Below are 19,635 nucleotides of genomic sequence, written 5' to 3' on the forward strand. Positions count from 1 at the left end.
GGAGCGTCTCTGTAAGTTTGTATCCCTGGTGATGTTTGTGCCTGGAGAGCGCTATATAAGTGGTGCTCTTCAGACACAATTTTCCTCAGCCTACTCAAGCTAAACTGATGAGGGGTGAATTCCCCGAAACACTGTGTATTGAGCAGGGAGTGGTGCTTTCTTGCAGGTTTGCCGAGTCGAAGGTTCGATGGACTTTTCGTGTGCTCTGGATGGCAGTCGTGAGTCAGTCAAGTGTCAAGTAACGTCGGCGGAATAGCGCGAGCTCCGGTGTGGGGAGCGGACCCTTTCTTACAAATCATCGCCGAAGTCGCAACCACTACTTCGTACTGTTGTGCCCAGCGCGGGCTTGCGACTAGTTGGTTTGGAGGTGACAGCGTTGCGAATTACCGAGGGTCCTCGACGTCTGTCTCACCGTCCAGGAGCGACACTAGGGACCTTTCGCACCCCGCGTACGGATACGAAACGAATGCTGATTCGTCACCTGGGTTCGAGGATTCGTCAGAGTCCCTGCGGAGAACTCGTTTTCACGAATGGAAGCCTCTTCATTCGTGGCACGCTAGCGCTCCGAATCCGTCAGGTACACATTTATTTGGATAGGTACACATGTTTTGCAAGGTACACATTTTTCCCTTGATTCCATGATCCATGCACGTGTGCGTGTAAAAACTCGTACGCCAAGCTACCGGCGCCCGCGGCCGTATTCGTAGTTGCCATGCACATTTGCATGACGACTTGCGAAACCTGAAATCTGTTTTCAACGAAACGATTACGAGCCGAATCAAACTTTCGTTTCGCATTCGTTTCGTAGCAAATGCGAAAGGTCCCTACTGACTCACGCTGCTATCTGGTGTTCACGAGGTGTTTGTCGCGCTGGAAACGGAGCGTCTCTGTAAGTTTGTATCCCTGGTGATGTTTGTGCCTGGAGAGCGCTATATAAGTGGTGCTCTTCAGGCACAATTTTCCTCAGCCTACTCAAGCTCAACTGATGAGGGGTGAATTCCCCGAAACACTGTGTATTGAGCAGGGAGTGGTGCTTTCTTGCAGGTTTGCCGAGTCGAAGGTTCGATGGACTTTTCGTGTGCTCTGGATGGCAGTCGTGAGTCAGTCAAGTGTCAAGTAACGTCGGCGGAATAGCGCGAGCTCCGGTGTGGGGAGCGGACCCTTTCTTACAAATCATCGCCGAAGTCGCAACCACTACTTCGTACTGTTGTGCCCAGCGCGGGCTTGCGACTAGTTGGTTTGGAGGTGACAGCGTTGCGAATTACCGAGGGTCCTCGACGTCTGTCTCACCGTCCAGGAGCGACACTAGGGACCTTTCGCACCCCGCGTACGGATACGAAACGAATGCTGATTCGTCACCTGGGTTCGAGGATTCGTCAGAGTCCCTGCGGAGAACTCGTTTTCACGAATGGAAGCCTCTTCATTCGTGGCACGCTAGCGCTCCGAATCCGTCAGGTACACATTTATTTGGATAGCTAGGTACACATGTTTTGCAAGGTACACATTTTTCCCTTGATTCCATGATCCATGCACGTGTGCGTGTAAAAACTCGTACGCCAAGCTACCGGCGCCCGCGGCCGTATTCGTAGTTGCCATGCACATTTGCATGACGACTTGCGAAACCTGAAATCTGTTTTCAACGAAACGATTACGAGCCGAATCAAACTTTCGTTTCGCATTCGTTTCGTAGCAAATGCGAAAGGTCCCTACTGACTCACGCTGCTATCTGGTGTTCACGAGGTGTTTGTCGCGCTGGAAACGGAGCGTCTCTGTAAGTTTGTATCCCTGGTGATGTTTGTGCCTGGAGAGCGCTATATAAGTGGTGCTCTTCAGGCACAATTTTCCTCAGCCTACTCAAGCTCAACTGATGAGGGGTGAATTCCCCGAAACACTGTGTATTGAGCAGGGAGTGGTGCTTTCTTGCAGGTTTGCCGAGTCGAAGGTTCGATGGACTTTTCGTGTGCTCTGGATGGCAGTCGTGAGTCAGTCAAGTGTCAAGTAACGTCGGCGGAATAGCGCGAGCTCCGGTGTGGGGAGCGGACCCTTTCTTAATAATAATAATAATAATAATTCAAAGGATCAGTCGGGGAAGTGAACTGCCTGAAAAGAGAAAAAAAACGCCAGACCCACCAGGACTCGAACCTGGGACCCTGTACTGCTTGTCATGAGCAATGCTCTAATTCTAACCACTGAGCTATGGGACCAGGCTGAACCTAGAAGGCGCTGACAAGTTTTTCACTCCAAAGGCAGCTCACAACACGTGCCACACATACTGATGGCACTTGGGTCTTTTTCCCTCCCCCAGGGGACCAACCACGGTCAGTTTCTGGAAACTACCAGAGGTGAAAGAAAGTGATTAAATTTGGAAAGGATTGGGAGAACTTCAAATTCAAAGGATCAGTCGGTGAGTGAACTGCCTAAAAAACTTGTCAGCGCCTTCTAGGTTCAGCCTGGTCCCATAGCTCAGTGGTTAGAGCATTGCTCATGACAAGCAGGGTCCCTGGTTCGAGTCCTGGTGGGTCTGGCGTTTTTTTCTCTTTTCAGGCAGTTCACTTCCCCGACTGATCCTTTGAATTTGAAGTTCTCCCAATCCTTTCCAAATAATAATAATAATAATAATAATAAAGGTTTGCTCCCCACACCGGAGCTCGCGCTATTCCGCCGACTTTACTTGTGGGGAGCAAACCTTTCTTACAAATCATCGCCGAAGTCGCAACCACTACTTCGTAATAATAATAATCTTCACTATAATGTAGTTTGAGGGAAAGAGACAAACGGGAAAAGTCTGAAGAAAAAATTGACTGTCACCACCAGGACTCGAACCAGGGACCCTCTGTAGCTAGCGATGTTCTAACCACTGAGCTATGGTGTAGTCGTCATCCCAGCATAGACTGTTCCACATTTTCTTCAGACTTCGTAACTCACACTTCCTGTGAATCCACACAGGCGGGTGGGACTCAGCCCTCACTGTACCCACACACTTCACGTACACGCGGGGAGCCCCAAGTCATAAAATCTTCACTAGTTTAAGGGAAAGAGACAAACGGGAAAATAATAAATAATAATCTTCTTAAACACACGGCGAGGAGACAACAATTTGATAACCGCAATCAATAAAACTAGCTGAACCGACATTTGTGTACTTTATTCATGCAATGTAAAAAACGGTGGAGACGATGTGCAATAAAACGATGAAAATATGAAGAAATGGTGAAGGGAAAAAATATGGATTCAAACAAGCTTTCGTACAACACTCATCAGGAATCGTCGTTGTACTAAAGGACACTGAAACAAAAATTGAACTATTATAGAAAATCTAAGTTAGAGAAATAACACTAAGAGCAACAACAGTGAAATTTACAAATGTGAATTTTAACAATCAAAGCGAGAAATGAACAAAGGAGAAAGGAAGGAAAGACAACGTGATAACACATAACAGCAGTACATTACACCTAGAACATTAACGGCCAAGCTTGGCCGCACTAAACACGACACGTTACTTGAACAATTTCAACCCAATTATACTATCTTTCTCTACACACAAATTAGGCTTGTACAGACGCTGATAGATAGCTTCCAACACTTTTAACTGTAGTCCATAACCATGACGACCACGGCACAATACAGTGAACGAAGAGTCGGAATACGCACCGCAACAATCAGGACTAGCCAGCAGATGATTGTACACTGAAGACTTGCTACCACGAAACCTACGCACAACACTAACACTCTCACCAGCACTGCCTGCAACTTACAAGAATGAACTCCCAGGCGTGAGAACGAATGATAATAATAAAAATAAAACGTTGCCACATTACACAAACGAACATTATTTGAACAATTTTAGGGTAATAACACTATCTTTCTGGACACACAAATTCGGCTTATGAATGCGCTGACAAACAGCTTCCAAAACTTGTAACTGCAACAGATAACCATGCCGAGCACTGCACAAAACAGAAAAACAGGAATCAGAATAGGTACGGCAACAGTCAGACTAGAGACCAAATGATTGTATACTGAAGACTTGTTATTACGAGACGTACGCACACAATCTCGACTCACGCGCACAACCTCACACTCACTCTCACCCCCACTCAGCTCACCTTCTCCCTCACTGCTCAAACCAGAACCTGCTCCATCATCCACACCGGTTTGAATCTCTTCCTCGCTTGCATCGTCCTGCGTCTCACCTTCACCATCAACGCCAGCCGCAAATGCCGTTGCCTTCATGTTAGTCATCGTCCTCTCCGATTGTTTCCTTTGTACGTTTACCGTGAATTCATAGGTCCGGTTGTAATCTGCTGTAGATCTGCGTGGTCTATCATTTGCTGCTTTGTTTTGTGGATTAGTTGCTGTTGTTGTTAGATGTGAAGCTGGTGTTGTTGTTGGATGTGAAGCTGGTGTTGTTGTTGCAGCCATGGTTATTGGTCTTTCTGTTGAATCCAGCTCTGGTTCCGGTGGTACAAATCGACCGCCACGAGTGCTCCCCACCACCACAGACCTCGAAGGAGGAGGGTCAGGGGGAGGCAGAGGTGCTGTCACCACTCGAGGCACAGCCCCAGGCAAAGCACCCAGCGGCACAGACTTAGGCACACCCGAGGGCTGCACCAATGGCGGTTCCGCACGCACCTCTAAAGAGCTGCCAAGCTCAAGCCCGTCCAACACCGATGTCAGAGGCGGAACGGCAGACAGCGGCAGGGAACTATCCTGCCGTGTAGGTAATGGATTTTTTCTAGGCCTCCCGCGTTTGGGCCTCTCAGATTGTGCACTGGGTGGAAGGATGTGAAGTGGTGTATGTTGTTTAATACGTGCATTCAGGTGCTGAACAGTCCTACCAACATACTAGCACAATGTCGGCATTCAAAGTTGTAGATAACATCAAGAGTACATAACCCCCAGGGGGGGGGGGTTTCCATTTTATGTAATGTATGTACTCTTGATAACATGACTGAGGTGGAGGGTAAGTCACAATCATTATTGTGAACGATTGGGGTGGTGATTAGCCCTTGGCGGATCACGCTCGAAAAGGTGGCAGATTCTGCTCGAAAAGCAGTGCAATTATTTGCAGAACCATACAAACTTTATGGCGGGCAATTCCTCGAATTCTGCTCCATTTCTTTATCCACATACCAAAGTTTGAAGCATGCATGAAAGTCAAACTTACCAGAAAAAGTACCGAATTCTGCCAATTTTTCTGCCGGCAGTATCCATGTTATCCGCCAATAGGGGTGCGCGGATTATTCCCGGAATAATTTGGGAATACTATCGTTGAGAAAATTTTGGGAATTTTAGGGGAATTCTATCGATCTTTTGCGAGATCTATTGACCTTCAGAAGAGTTTTCGGGGAGTTCTGTCAATTTTGACCTGCCAGAGGCCCAGAGAACAGAGAACAAGCGCGCGCGCATCCATGGACGCAGCCTGCCAGCCTATATACAGTAAGATCGGGCGCCGAAGAACACCTCGCCGAAGAACACCCAGGCTGGAAAACCTGCAAAATTTAAGAACAGTCCAGGCTAGAATTATCAGATTTAAGAACACTTTACGAATTTACAAGTAGATCTACATTGTACATGACATATATATATGGGAGGTGAGTACATGTCATGTACACGTGTAAACAGTAACTGCTACATGTACAGTCATTCCCATTTACGACACCCACTAGTTTAGAAGTACTACATTGCATGCACTACATGTACATCTACATGTACATGACAAACGTCATGACGTCACTCGACTCGCCGCGCGCGTGTGAATAAGAACGGTCTGTAGTACTGGGGCCAATTCAAAAAATCGACCTCTAAAATACATGCCTTGACACATGTTGGCTAACAAGGATTTTTCGGTGTTATTTGATAGATAATGTCTTCAAGAGTATCTTGGCCCAGTATGGCGTGTCCAATCGCGTCCAAAGGTCCCGAAATCACCCTCGATAGGAATACAAAATTGCCGAAAAACTGAGTTCTCATCGGCTATATTCAAGCATTTTCAAGACTTTCTCGGTACTATATTGACTGGACCTGGGAGTTTTTACCCTTTTATGTGCCAGGAGCTATAGTAACACCGTACATACACAGGATGCGAACCGACGCGTACACTGATTTTGTGCGAGAGTTGGAAAGATTGAGCATCAAGTAGTGTAGTTGTGACATACCAGAAATGTGTTACCTCGTTTGGACACTTTCTTCAAAGTTTTGCATTGACTCGCTGGCGCTTTTTGCTGTCGGAACGTCCACGAATGGATCGATGCTAAATTCAGCAGAACCTTCATAACAATGTCATCTTGGCTCCCCGGAAAAGTAGGCATGATTCCAACAAGGAGCAGCACAACAATTATGTGTGGAAAGCAGGGGAAAGTCATCATAGCTTGCCAAGCCAGTTGTAACTATTCATAGGACTAATCTACAACCGTGGAAAGTTTCAGATCTGGCTAACTTCATCGGGCTGGAATAAAGGCATTTACTTTGTGAGTACTGCTGCACAGGAGGTGTTACAGTGGACGAGCATTTGATTCGAATCTACAAGAGCGGCTAGTGTTAGTGCCATGATTTGAACACACCGACCGTGGTGATCAGCTACCATTTGCACAAAGCCTATTTACCAGCTCAACAGCTCTAGGACAACTGCCTTAGGAGTGCCATGCTGCAGTGAGAGGGAGTAGCTATGTGGTGTGTAGTGTTACAAAAACGAAATCCGAGTACCTGGAGGTAACCTATCCCAATATGCAACACCAGCAGTAGAAGAATCATTTCCTTGTCACAGAATTTGATGGCTGGGCCTAGGCAGTGTGAAACTACAGGTATACTTATAAAACACTAACTGCAAGAAAGAGTCCGATGTCCAATGTCATGGCTTGTCTCTCCTGAACTGATCACGGCACGTAGTTGATGCGATTCAAGAGCGGCGGTGAAGAGGGAAAACATGTTCATATAATACCTCATGTACTAGTGGCTAAAGAATTGTCCCTGACTGCAGAGCCAACAGTGATGGTGTAGGTGGCGGAGTAGAGATGGGCTCAGCTGTACGGCGTAGAGTTTCCAAAGCTCAGACGGAAGAACAACTTCAGTTAAAGTGAAACACATGGAAGCGAAAGTATTCGCATCACAATGTTGGGATCGATCAGCTTTTTAAACTGCAGCTATTCACCTGTGAGCGTTGTCCAACTGCAGCCTTGAAGTCTTTTCAAAGCATTTAAGTATAGTGACAAGCTAGCCAATGTTTGGACTGTTTTAATATCTACTAGTATGCAAAGGATTTTGGTATTTTCATTTTCATCATTTTTTCGTTACAGCACTGCCATCGCATACAAATAGTGTTGTCCTTCTTACATTGCTGCGAGATCTATCGTATTATCTACACGTACTTCGAGTAAATTAGTTCAGGTTGCAACTGTCCTATAGCACTTCTTTCCTTAGACTCTGACAGTTTCCTACAACCTTTTCCTTCTCCTGTTAGTACTTGGGTTACAATACCTATTCTCTCAGTTGAAGTGTAACGCCGAACCGTCTGGCGCTTCTCTCGTGTTTGCAGTCTGATAATTATAGTAATGCATGCCTGTAAATAGTCTCATGTCAGGGCCGGAGGAAGGAGTTTGGGAGTGGTCCAGCCAACCTTTGAGGGGGTCCGGGGGGATGTCCCACGGGAGAAATATTGAAAATTTACTTGAAATAGGGCGAATTTGCATCTCGTGAGGCTCCAGAAAATGCAGAGAATTACAATAAAAGAACACAAAAACTACCTTTTTCCATAATATTAAAGCCATACAGTGCCGGTGATGGTAGCATCCAAGAGATTGAAAACTGTCTGTAAGAAATAGGTAAAAAAGCGATCTATAAGGATTTTAGTAACTATGATCTCGTGTCGACTTCTCCATGTATGCGATACGATCGACTCCCTCCATCGAAAGAGGAGTCTCTTTCGATCGAGACTCTTCTGTCTTGTACGATGTTTTCGCTCGCTTCCAATATTGCCTAGTGCGTGCATTTCGTTAGGAGTGACTGGTGGTACTTCTTTGGTGGAAGGTGAGCTCATGAGGTCGTGCTGCAGTCTGATTGTCACGTTGTCCTGAGCTACTTCGAAGCACATCACATGTCGGCAGTACAGTCGAGTCATGTACCTCTGGATTTTTTACACCGGTTTTGCACGAATCACATGGACCATCCAGCTGGGAAAGTGCTCCGGCCATGGCATGACCAGCCTGACCGGTTCCGCCGGCCCTGCATGTACCTGCTAGCTGCACATCCATGTACACGTACCTCAATGCTAACATTCGACGCGACATGTAATGTACAATCATGTACATGTACATGTACATGTACATGTCCAATAGCCGAGTTTCATTGCACTTTGGAAATTTTGTTTTGACACTGTAAAAGTACAGTACTTGTCGCCGTACTGTATCTACTGCTTATTCTGAGCAAAATGAGGTGCTACTTGGCCATATACATGTCAGTAAAAATGGATATAGGAGCAATTTTAGTTAGGTTGCCATGGTAATAACGGCCTTTTTCTATTTTGATGTTTTTCACCATGTTCGGACACAATTCGGCAATCGAAATCTATGCCATCGTGTTCAGGAGGCAAAAACCATCCAGGAATGATCATAAAATCCATGTTAGCAAACATGTGTCAAGTAAAAGTGAGAAATTTCAAATGGGCCCTAGGACTACTGGCTAGAATCAAAAATTTAAGAACTTTCCTAGGCTGCGCTCGAGCCCCTGCGTTCTTCGGCGCCCGATCTTACTGTAGTACTTTTAGTAGCTGTGTACACAGTCATGTAGATCTAGTGTGTAGTGTAGATCCTGCATGCAGTGATCACGTGCCTGACCGTCCATTTTGCATACTAAAGAGGATGCGCAAGGCACGGTTCGTGCTGGGGTTCTTTTTTTGGGGGGAATTCTGGAGAATTTTTTCGATGTTTTGGGAGAATACTTTCGAAGTTCCGCGGGAAATGCCCGAAAGCATAATATCGGGTGCGTGCGAGCATAATCCGCGCACCCCTATCCGCCAAGGCCTAGTGGTGATAATAAACAATTTTCAGGTGCTACTCACGCGGCTAAGGTTTCACACGGATAGCAAACCAGGCAACCGCAGTGAGTTCACAGGAGATCCCAGCCGCTTCTGGGACACGTGACACCTTTACTGCTTTAGCACTAATGCTACATTTACCTGACTGCATACATGTAATGCCATTGCTACATAAAGTCTTCATGTAGCAATGTAGTCAGGTAAATGTACAGGTGATGTAGCATGCCCAACGTTGCAACTGAGGCTGTTAGTGTTACACAAAATCCGTAACGATGATTTACATGATTTACGAGGAGTTCTTTTTTAGAAATCATGGAGAGCCATGGAGGAGACTCGACGTACGCGAAGTGAATATCTGTCGGGCGGCTTCGGCGGCAAATTCATCGGAATTCAGGATAGCTGTACCCAGATGTTTGTCTGCGTCACGGACAATGATACGTGGATCCTGTCGCAGTGACAGAACAATATCCTGCTGGGCGCTGGTGGTGATTCGACGTCATGGCTTGCAGGCGTCGCGCAAGGCGGTCGCCTCCGACCGGAGCTCAACTAGTTTCAGTTCGGTACCCGGGGAAAGCAGGTGGCGGCAACCGTTTACTGGCGTTGTGGAATTTCTTTATGGATCCTTTTTGTTGAGGGGGACCGTGTGGACCTTCCTCGATAGCTTCCTTCCAGCGTACACGTCGCTCAAAACGCGCTAAATCGGTCGAGAAATTGTTGTGGTTGGCGATTGAGGATGTGACTAGGAAGCGTGATCCCAAGCCAAGCAGGTAGCGTTGTACATCAGAGAACTCAAAACGGCTGAGGTTGTGAACACCAAAGTTGGTGACAAGGCGCTCATGCGTGGACAAACGCAAATGGAATATCCACCGCAGTCGCAGGTCTTCTTCGAGCCTGCTGGCGCAACCTCAGGAGAAGAAGACAGCGCAAGCAGAGGATGTAGAGCGGCAAAATAACTTCTGACCACGTGTTTTCAGGATTTCCGCAAATGGGAGGGATCTCGATCTGAGATCGTCTCTCGACTGGCCTCACGTGAGCTGTCTCAGATGAAGACATTTTTCACAGAGTGGAAGCAGTGACAGCTTGTCTGCAGGCAGGAATACCACTTCCCATGATATGCTTCCAGCATCCAAATGATCACCAGCAATAATGGTTTCACCTCTCACTACATGGATAAGCAAGGGAGAAGATTTGATACACCCACTATTCAGCCACAACCCTGCATCAAAGTTGCAATGGAGAGCAGCCAATGGAGACGCGATCATGTCTTATAGTGCTAAGAAGTGTAGCAGCGTCAGAGGCAGATCGACTAAATGCATCCTTTCCTGGAAGTTTGACAATGTGCAGCCTTTCTTCCATTTTTGTTCCAAACCAAGAGCATTATAGCCCTTGTTAAAGCATTATAATCAGCATCACAAGGTAGTTTTTGGGGCATTTTGATTAGCATAACCGGTATACGAACATTTTCGGAGCATTATCCGCTGGACCCCAGTCACTACTATCAAAGCAAATCATTATTTGCAATAGCGCAACTTGGAAAGCCAAACTACTATAGTCCCATACTATCGATAGGCTTACTTTTGGCTATGCAACATGAGTTACATGACCACAACAGCTGAACTTGCAGCACTATGACGCAACGCGAGTCGGATCAGAACTGCATTGGACAGATGTTATTACTACTGGCGATACGCTTTGTACTAGTCTGGCATGTTTCGCTGCACAAAGTCCATTCTTAGGACCGATATACTCTACTGTACGATAAAATTGCTTGTACAAGTAAGAATAAATGTGCACTTGAAACCCATGTTATGATTGTGAAAGCCTGGGAGTTCATTCTTGTAGGCAGTATTATTCTTTTACACGACCACTCTATAACCGATACGCACTGTAGTAGCTGTATCACATCCTTTATTGCTGAACCCACAAATAATTGTGATACAGATTGTAAACCATTCGAGGAAGAAGAGAAAGCCATTAAAAAAAAGAAAAAAGAAAAAAAAGGTTATTGTACCATGCCAGACGGCTATTATTATTATTATCAAATTTTTGATAGGGCTATTAAGTCATGTACCAATTGTAGTACATGACGTAGTAGTCACGCACCTACAAAATACTTTGCAGGATAATATTTAAATTGCCTAGCATGCCTACAAATCCGCAGAGCATGCCAATGCCAACTGTAGTAGCTGTAGTTAATACTCAGTAGCTGTTGGCTATGCTATACAGTCTACTATGCCTATAGCGCCTCGGAGATGTGTTGAAGCTACATGTATATGTGTGGGTGTCAGGTTGTGGAAAGTCTCAGTACTCTGTCAGTTTTGTAGTTGTTGCACTTTTGTAAAGTAATGAGTGACTAATGACCCCACTGTAGCAACCCGAAACATACTTTACTGTAGAACGGGTAATTTTAGCGACGTAAGAACCCTAGCGAATTTAGCGATCTACTCATTTTCGCTAAAGTTTCAAGTCGCTAATCCGTTGAGACATTAGTAGTGCACTGGTAATCCGTGAGTAAAATCGCTGCAAATCGCTAAAATAAAACGTCGCTAACCGGTTGACAATGAGAAAACGCTAAAATTAATAGTCGCTAAAATAATAATTACCCGTTCTACAGTATCCATGTCCAGTGCTCTCAATTTGTCGATTTTGAGGTAAATTCACATACTGCTGTGAAGAAAATTGAAACTGCTTGATGACGAACGTGCCTCATATTAAACATAATGTAGCACAAGAATAGGCGGGAAGGTACGCTACAGGTTTCCTTCACATTTAACACCTCATCAAATTCAAATTCGTTTCTTGTAGTACTCCCTCATTGATTTTGTTTCCGTCTTCTCTTTGTGCTTTGTTAATGATTGTATTTTGCTCTTCCTCCTTTTCTTATCATTTTCACTATCTTCATCACTTTGCGAGAGCTGTGGCAATACGCCCAGTGAGAAGGCAGATTTTGCCTGTGCTTCTGGTGAAGTAAACTAAGCTAAATTAATTTCACGGTTCGCGTGAGACTCGGCTGGAAGCCGGGTTTTCCGCATCCGTAGGAACGCCACCACCCTTCAAGTATCAAGGCGCAGATGCAGCTCTTAAAGCGGCGGGAGGTGAGTAGATCAGCTCACCAGCATGTGGTCAAAGACTGAAAATCCCATTCACTGCATCCACCATGTTTTCCTCGTGCCAGGCCACGAGTTCCCAATTAACTGTGGGTCGCAGCACGGCTGGAAAAATCCTTCCGCTTCCAAGTGCAGGCAGGCATAGTGGGATGGTTAAGACCATGATTGAGAAACAGAGGCACGGTACCAGGTTCAAGTCCTGCTTGGAATAAAGCTAAACAAACAAACAAACATTTGGCATGGATATTCTTTTGGTGGATTGGAAAGTACCTACCAAGTTTCATGATGCCACCAGAACATACCGTTTGTCAGGCGATCATGTAGGCTATATTTTTAGCGCTATTCTTGTCAAAACCAGTATAGAAAAGAAGAAAACAAGTTCTGCACAAGGGTGGCTCGAAACCGCGAGGGCCTAGGGGTAGGGGCATAATAAATACCTGTAGTCATAATAACAAGAGTACATAACACCATGTACTCTTGATAATAATTATTTCTACTCCAGACCTTAGCTGACGTCGGGAGCTGTTGAGGGCTCCAATCAGGGAGACTCCGAGTAGTACAATAGTCAATACCATCAAAAAAAAACTATAACTAGGCCCTATGCGGCCCATCATGTACTACTCCCTGGCTCCAATGCGGGCCTCTCGTAGATCTACGGAGGTCAAAGGCCATTGGCGGTCAATGGGCGGCCTTTTAAGGTCTCCCTCGAGCGAGGCAGGCCCACATAATAATATCCTTTGCAAGTTTTCACAGAAGTCCCTGGTTCAGTGGTTGAAAGTAGGTACTAGGTGGCGTGATGGCATGCAACAAGAACTAGCCTTTTACGGTAGCTGATACTTGCTGCGAAATCTGGATCCCAAATTGTTGATGAAGCTCTGCTGTTCTTGTACTATGTGGACACAGAGCGGTTTTTATATGGATAACTCCTACTATGGGATACCGGATGAGGAAGCTGTTGGCTGCCGACGCGGTGTCTCGTACAGAGAGGGCAATCAAAATAGACACCGGCATCACACTTGGCGGCACCTGCCTACTTCCCTAGTGGGATTTGTCATGGTCCGTCTAGAGCGTTTTCGCTAGACTTCGTCCGGAAATATATTTACCATTGCTTACGCTGCTTCTCTCATTCACTTGAGAAGAGCGAACTTAAAGGTAATCAACAGTGTTGCGCGTCTCTCTCCTCCCTCCCCCCCCCCCCCCCCCCTTCCCCCGTCTTTCCTACAGTTTCTTCATCCATTACAAGAAAGAGTTTCGACCTTGGAGACATTGTTGTACCTCTTCTTTCTTTTCTGCCATTCTTTTCCGCAGAAGAACGTCTTCGACTCAGTTTCGAAGTACTAGTAAGTCATCTTTGCTAACTGGGTCTTCTGAAATTGAGTGTTCCTTTTACAAGGGGAAAGTGTGGTTAGTCCACCAGAAACCCCGCCCGTCCAGCTCCCGATTGAGCAGTTTTCCCCTGACCCGGCGGCTGGAACTGAACTCCCCAATACAGGACCTCTATCAGTCTATGCACAAGTGCAGCACGTCCGTGCGTGACGGTGTTCAGTGTTCTCTTGAGCCTCTATGGGCACACAAAATGGTCCAACACTCCATTGGCTAACTTGAAAAGGACTTATTTTATGTGCAGTTTGTATCTAAATTCATATTTGGGTTCCAGTTTCGAATGGTTCTAGTCAGATTTTGGATTAGAAATTTTGCTGGGTGCTGCCGGCCCCCAGACGTTTTGTGTACATTGAGCTGAAAATCTGATTTTTCTCAAATTTGGCGCTCACCGGGTTTTGCATCTCAGCTGTTCATTTGTTCTTCAACCTCCCTTGAATAGAACGACCAGGGCAATGCTGCAAAACCTGGGGTGCGTGCAAATATTCAGTCCAGTCGTTTTTGTTTGATACCGTATGTGCTGGCGTTTGAATTTACAGTTGACCTACCCTTATAACGATACTTGCGTCAGACCAAGAAATATCGTTATAAGGGTATTATTGTTATAAGGGCGCTTGTTCATTTCGTACATGTACGTCATAATACATGATTTTTGTTCATTTTTACACTCTTCATGAGTATCAAAAACGAATGTACATGTATGTTCTATGCACATTATATACACAGAAAAGCAGCACTGGTGCCTCCCCCCCCCCCCCCCCCCCCATTGCATTTTCTCATTTCCGAATGACTTATCAAGTGAAACTTGCCCTATTTGAATAGCAGACTCTACTGGCGTAATCCCTGCTAGATATTGTTATATAATGGAAAATGTCGAGTGGTCAGCCCATTTTACATCATCGTAGGAGTAATATCGTTATAAGGGTAGGTCGACTGTAATGAACATGAAGCCTGTAAGGCATGCATTGACGTAGTCCACATCAGTCTTGTATGACGCAGTCCACATCAGTCTTGTATGAGAACCAACGTTCTAAAGTTTCAGTTCTGAATTTTCCTGCAAGACTGGTTTAGATTGCGTTGATGCATGCACATCTTTCGATATTGGATTCACTTTCAATTTGTCCTTAACTGTGCTGTATCCTTGTATTTAGGCATTACTCATACTTCCAGAAGCTGAGAATCTGCTTGCTGAATATTGCATGTGCAATGGCTGGATTCAAGGTGCTGGCAGTTCTGCTGATCTTTGAGGTGAGTCATACTCCCCACGTGTAACTCACTGATCTTGTTTGTAGTGTTGAAACGAGCGTATCTATAACAAACGAGCGATCAGTTCCACTAACGAGCAAGCTATTGAGCGAGCTAACGAGTTTCATTGATGTGGCAAATATGATTTTTTGAATACATTTTTTCTAAGTTCGATTTTTTCAGCTGGTTCAATCACCGCCGGCATTTGGGGTTGCTGCTGCTTCACTTCGGACTGCTGTTTGATGTCGAGATGTCTTTTCAGCGCCGTCGTCGAGTAGCCTTTGTAAGAATAGACCGTTTTGCAAAGATTGCAAGTAGCCTTGGTCTTCGCTGCATCGCGGGAGAAAACTTCCAAACGACTGAGCGTAACTATTTACTTTCACTCGAATGGAGAGGTGACCGAAGCATATCCTGCGACAGGTTAGCAGATGCGGAACAAGACATCAGTAAAGTCCACCAAAGCTGCAACGACAACTGAAACAACTCAAGTGTCGTGCAGGCATACAGTTACTGTAACTGCGAGTGATTTTCACTTTGCGCGGGACTGGACTCTCGATCGACCAGGGAGTCGTAAAATATTTTACGACTCCCCGGTCGACATGTACTGTCCATGTGTACGGAGTACGGTGTACGGTGTTCGTTAGTGCAAACGAGCTGACCGCACAAACGAGCCGAGTTTCTGGCGAGCGAGCTAACGAGTATCCGGTGAGATCGTTTCAACACTACTTGTTTGTTTGTTTGTTTGTTTGATTTTGCTTTATTTACTTCATCATAGGCAGAGGTAAAATCTGCCTTCTCACTTGGCGTATTGCCACAGTTCGTGCAAAATGATGAAGATACTGATATGAGAAAAAATGGAGGAGGAAAATAAATTAACGAACAAGGCACAAAAGAGAAGACGGAAACAAATCAATGAGGGAGCACTACAAGTAACGAGTTTGAAGTTGATGAAGTGTTTCATGAAAATGATGCAAGAAGCGGACGTGAAGCCTGACCAAGCGTGGCACGACCATTGACCGAATCAAAGAAAGTGCTGAAAAGACTACAAGTCATTTCAGAACCCCAAGACATGTGTGAACAAAAATTATAATAATTTTTGTTGATATGTCTGAGTAAGTGTAAGACTTTAAAGATGAGAGGGAAAGGAGAGAAGAAGAAGAAGAAGAAGAAGAAGAAGAAGAGAACAAGACGTGAGGAAGTTTTACACTTACTCTGAATGTTTTTAGTTAGCCGTGGTTGGTCACCACCCTTCATCTCATTCGCACTATTGGTAGTCTTACAGCGAGCCAGGATATGTTATTTAAAACTGTGAACGGTGCCATTCGGCTGTTTCTAAAACACATAAAACTCTCCTCCTCCATGCGCTCTAAAGCCGATCATTGCTACCCTCGGTAGCCATTACTCACACCAATAATTTCAAACAACGAAGGGGTCACGGGTAAAACATTTCTTTCTGACAGCTGTTTCGCCTATACAGTAGGTATCGGTTATAGCGTGGGTGTTTGAAAAAGGACTTTCTATTCCTATTTCCGATATTTCTTACACACGATATATCAAGTGTGAAATATCATCTGCATGTGCGCAGGGGCAGGAAGATCATCGTACGTGCAACGTAGTGCTACTGTGCATGCGGCTGGTCATAGTCCCATAGGCTTACCATGCGGCTATCCAACATGAGTTACATGACCACAACAGTTGAACCTGCAGCACTACGACGCAACGCGAGTCAGATCAGAACTGCATGGGACAGATGTTATTACTACAGGCGATACACTTTGTACTAATCTGGCATGTTTTGCTACACAAAGTCCATTCTTAGGACCGATAATATTCTACTATGCGATACAATTGCTTGTAAGAATAAAAGTGCACTTGAAACCCATGTTATGATTATGAAAACACGAGAGTTCATTCTTGTAGGCGATAAATTCTTTTACACGACCACGCTATAACCGATACGCACTGTATATGGCTAGGCCAGGGCAATGGCAGTAGATGGTATGGCATGGTATGGTATTTTTTTATTCACCAATCGAACAGGCATATCTGCCGTCTTGCCGGGATGGCCAGAGCCAACCACGGCTCCTACTGATTGATTAATATGATAATGTGGAGCAAAAGAAAAGAAAACATGGTACTTTGTCAGCTATATATTCCGTACTAAAAATATGGTGAGGGCAGTATGTGGATTCCATATTGAAGGACTATGGATGGTGAAGATGCTACTTGTGTTTTATGATAAAAGTGGGGGAGAGAGAGAGAGACAGAGAAGGGGGGGGGGAGAAAGAGAGAAAGAGAGAGAGAGAGAGAGAGAGAGAGAGAGAGAGAGAGAGAGAGACACACACACACACACACACACACACACACAGAGACAGACAGAGAGACAGACAGACAGAGAGAGAGAGAGAGAGAGAGAGAGAGAGAGAGAGAGAGACAGAGAGAGAGAGAGAGAGAGACAGAGAGAGACACAGAGAGAGAGAGAGAGAGAGAGAGATAGAGAGATAGATAGACGCTCTCCGAAGCTGTTCGCGATGTCGAAACAGAGCCACGTCTCCGGCCGCTGGCTGGCGAGGATCTGCCCTATGCCACGGCTAACCGGACTGATGAGGCTCGGCTGGACATTCGTGCCCGGGGCTTCTGGACAAGGCAGCATGACGCTTATTTTGATGTTAGGGTAACCCACCCTAAGGCGTCTGTGCTGTCTGGTCCAGAAGTCCTTAACCAACTCAGGGCCCATGAACGGCAAAAGAAGCAGCAGTACGGTGCCAGGGTCACCGAAGTCGAGAGAGGCTCTTTCACCCCTCTTGTGTTCGCCACGAATGGGATGGCGGGGCCGGAGTGCTCACGTTTCCTGGCGACCCTTGCCGGTCGGCTCGCAGAGCGCAATAAAGACATCCGGTATTCAAGCATCGTCAGCGCATTGCGTGTTCGGCTGGGGTTCTGCCTCGTACGGTGGGCAATAACCTGCTTTCGCGGTTGCCGGTCCTCCTACCAACGTCGCGTCCGCTCGTCATCGTTGGTGCAGTGTCGAGAGGCTGCCGGCTGAGATTCAGTGTCCCTGCGTCAATCTGGACAATAAAATAACAATGGCTCGAAGACTTTAGTAATCGATTACTTCTCTTGATATACTAGTACTCTTCTCGGATAGCATTCTCTTTTTCTCTTTCTCTCTTTCTTTCTCTTTTCAATTACTTGTGTGCTTACCATGGTATTGTTTTCTGCCCGTAAAAGTGGTTTGGTCAGTAGTAGTAGTAGTAGTAGTTGTAGTAGTACTCTTTCGTTTTCCATCGGAAGCCTCGGCAGTGGTAAACACACCTCTTAAGAGGGCTGATAACAGAGTAGAGGGGTGTGGGTTGAGAAAAAATATTAATTTAAAAGTTTAAACTCGGATACTGAGCCAGTAATAAATGTAAAAAAAGAGAAGAAACACATAACATAACTCGTTTTCGTGTGTTTCTTCTCTTTTTTACATAATTTTTTTAGATAATATTATGTGAGATGACAAGGGAGAGGTATAATACATATTTCTTTCTGTGATGCTTTTTCTTCTCATGCAGCTTGGTCTAATTGCAACATGCCATGGTGGTAAGTCGGGCTGCGGTGGCACTGGTTAAGCACGATGCCTGTGAATTGTCACGTCATCCAGTGGCGGGTTGGGGGGGGGGGGGGGAGGGGGATGCGTCCCTCCCTCGAAATTTTCGACCTGGGTTTGACAAGCACCAGGCTGCTACACGGGCGGTTCATGTGGGAAGCGAGCGTCCAAAAGCGGTTGCACGGTGCGTGAGCGGCGTTGATTGCACCGCACTATGAAAGAAAAGATCGACTCTACGAGATCTACACTTTTGTACAGATTCTAGGACGAGCTCGATGCGTCTTGAGAGAGGTGTGCAGTGATAAGCTTAATGCAGCGCTGCGCAAGCGGGACAAAAACAAAGCTTGTCATCGGCGAGCGCTTCTTTCGGCAACTCTGTACAACAATGTTTTTGAGGATGATCGTCTCGGGATGAATTGTGGTTGACTCGAAGACTTTTCTGTGAAGTCGCAGCGATATCCCAAGAAGCCAAGCTCTGGCCAGCAGAGCCTGGACGGATTTTGGTAAAGCGTTCTTGCGACGGCGCAAAACAGGAAACAATGGGAGTGATCAAGTCGTTGCCAGTCCAGTTCGGAGTGGACTAACATTCCGCCAGATGCGGAAGCACTTGCCATCAGTGACCAGCCAGAACATAATGAAGAACAGCATGATATGCTCCAGATAAATTGTGGGTAAGTACTAACTTAGGGGGCGTTCGAATTGTCTTCATCACTGTTCGAACAAATTTTAAAAGAGATTAGTTGAAGTGTCCCAATAGAACGGTTTCTATCATTTTAGAGTTTTTCAGTGGAGTTGTCATGGCGATAATGACGTCCGATCAGATCAACCATCTCGACTTAGCTATTCCAAACTCTTCGAAACTAATCTACCTCTCCCATTGGATGAGGTTATGGAGTTTCGAGGAGTCTCGTTTTTCTGAAGAGGCCAATAAGGCCACCTCTTCAGAAAAACGAAACTCCTCGAAAAGTCAAAGAGTGACAATTCGAACACGCCCTAAATAACATCACTGATGATTGTAGGGACTGAGATCCCTCTGGAAGAAACAATGTTACTGCATGAAATACTATTGTAAAGTTGGATAGCTGCGTGACATGTGAGACAGTAACATAATGTCATCTCCCCCCCCCCCCCTCCAGGGCCGCAACCCCCCCCCCCCCCTCCGCCAAATCCTGGACACGCCACTGTCATCTATCGTGCTGTTGTGTGGTATACTTTGGAGTTCACCACATGGGTGCACTCAAGTGCACGCCTGCGCGCGTCTGTGTGTGTGTGTCTGAGTG

The 19,635-nt window shown here is 45.8% G+C and overlaps 1 protein-coding gene across 1 annotated transcript in view; it reads left to right on the forward strand.

The window, feature by feature from the left end:
* Positions 1-13,137: 13,137 nt before the first annotated feature.
* Positions 13,138-19,635, forward strand: part of LOC135805774 (uncharacterized) — a 17,040-nt gene continuing 10,542 nt past the window's right edge. Inside the window, exons 1-4 of the mRNA XM_065319869.1 lie at positions 13,138-13,290; positions 13,447-13,478; positions 14,670-14,766; positions 18,321-18,348. Of these exons, the coding sequence (XP_065175941.1) occupies positions 14,725-14,766; positions 18,321-18,348 (70 nt within the window). The 5' untranslated portion in view covers positions 13,138-13,290; positions 13,447-13,478; positions 14,670-14,724. The remainder of the gene's footprint in view (positions 13,291-13,446; positions 13,479-14,669; positions 14,767-18,320; positions 18,349-19,635) is intronic.

The sequence above is a fragment of the Sycon ciliatum genome, chromosome 1 (assembly GCF_964019385.1).
Source record: "Sycon ciliatum chromosome 1, ocSycCili1.1, whole genome shotgun sequence".
NCBI lineage: Eukaryota > Metazoa > Porifera > Calcarea > Leucosolenida > Sycettidae > Sycon > Sycon ciliatum.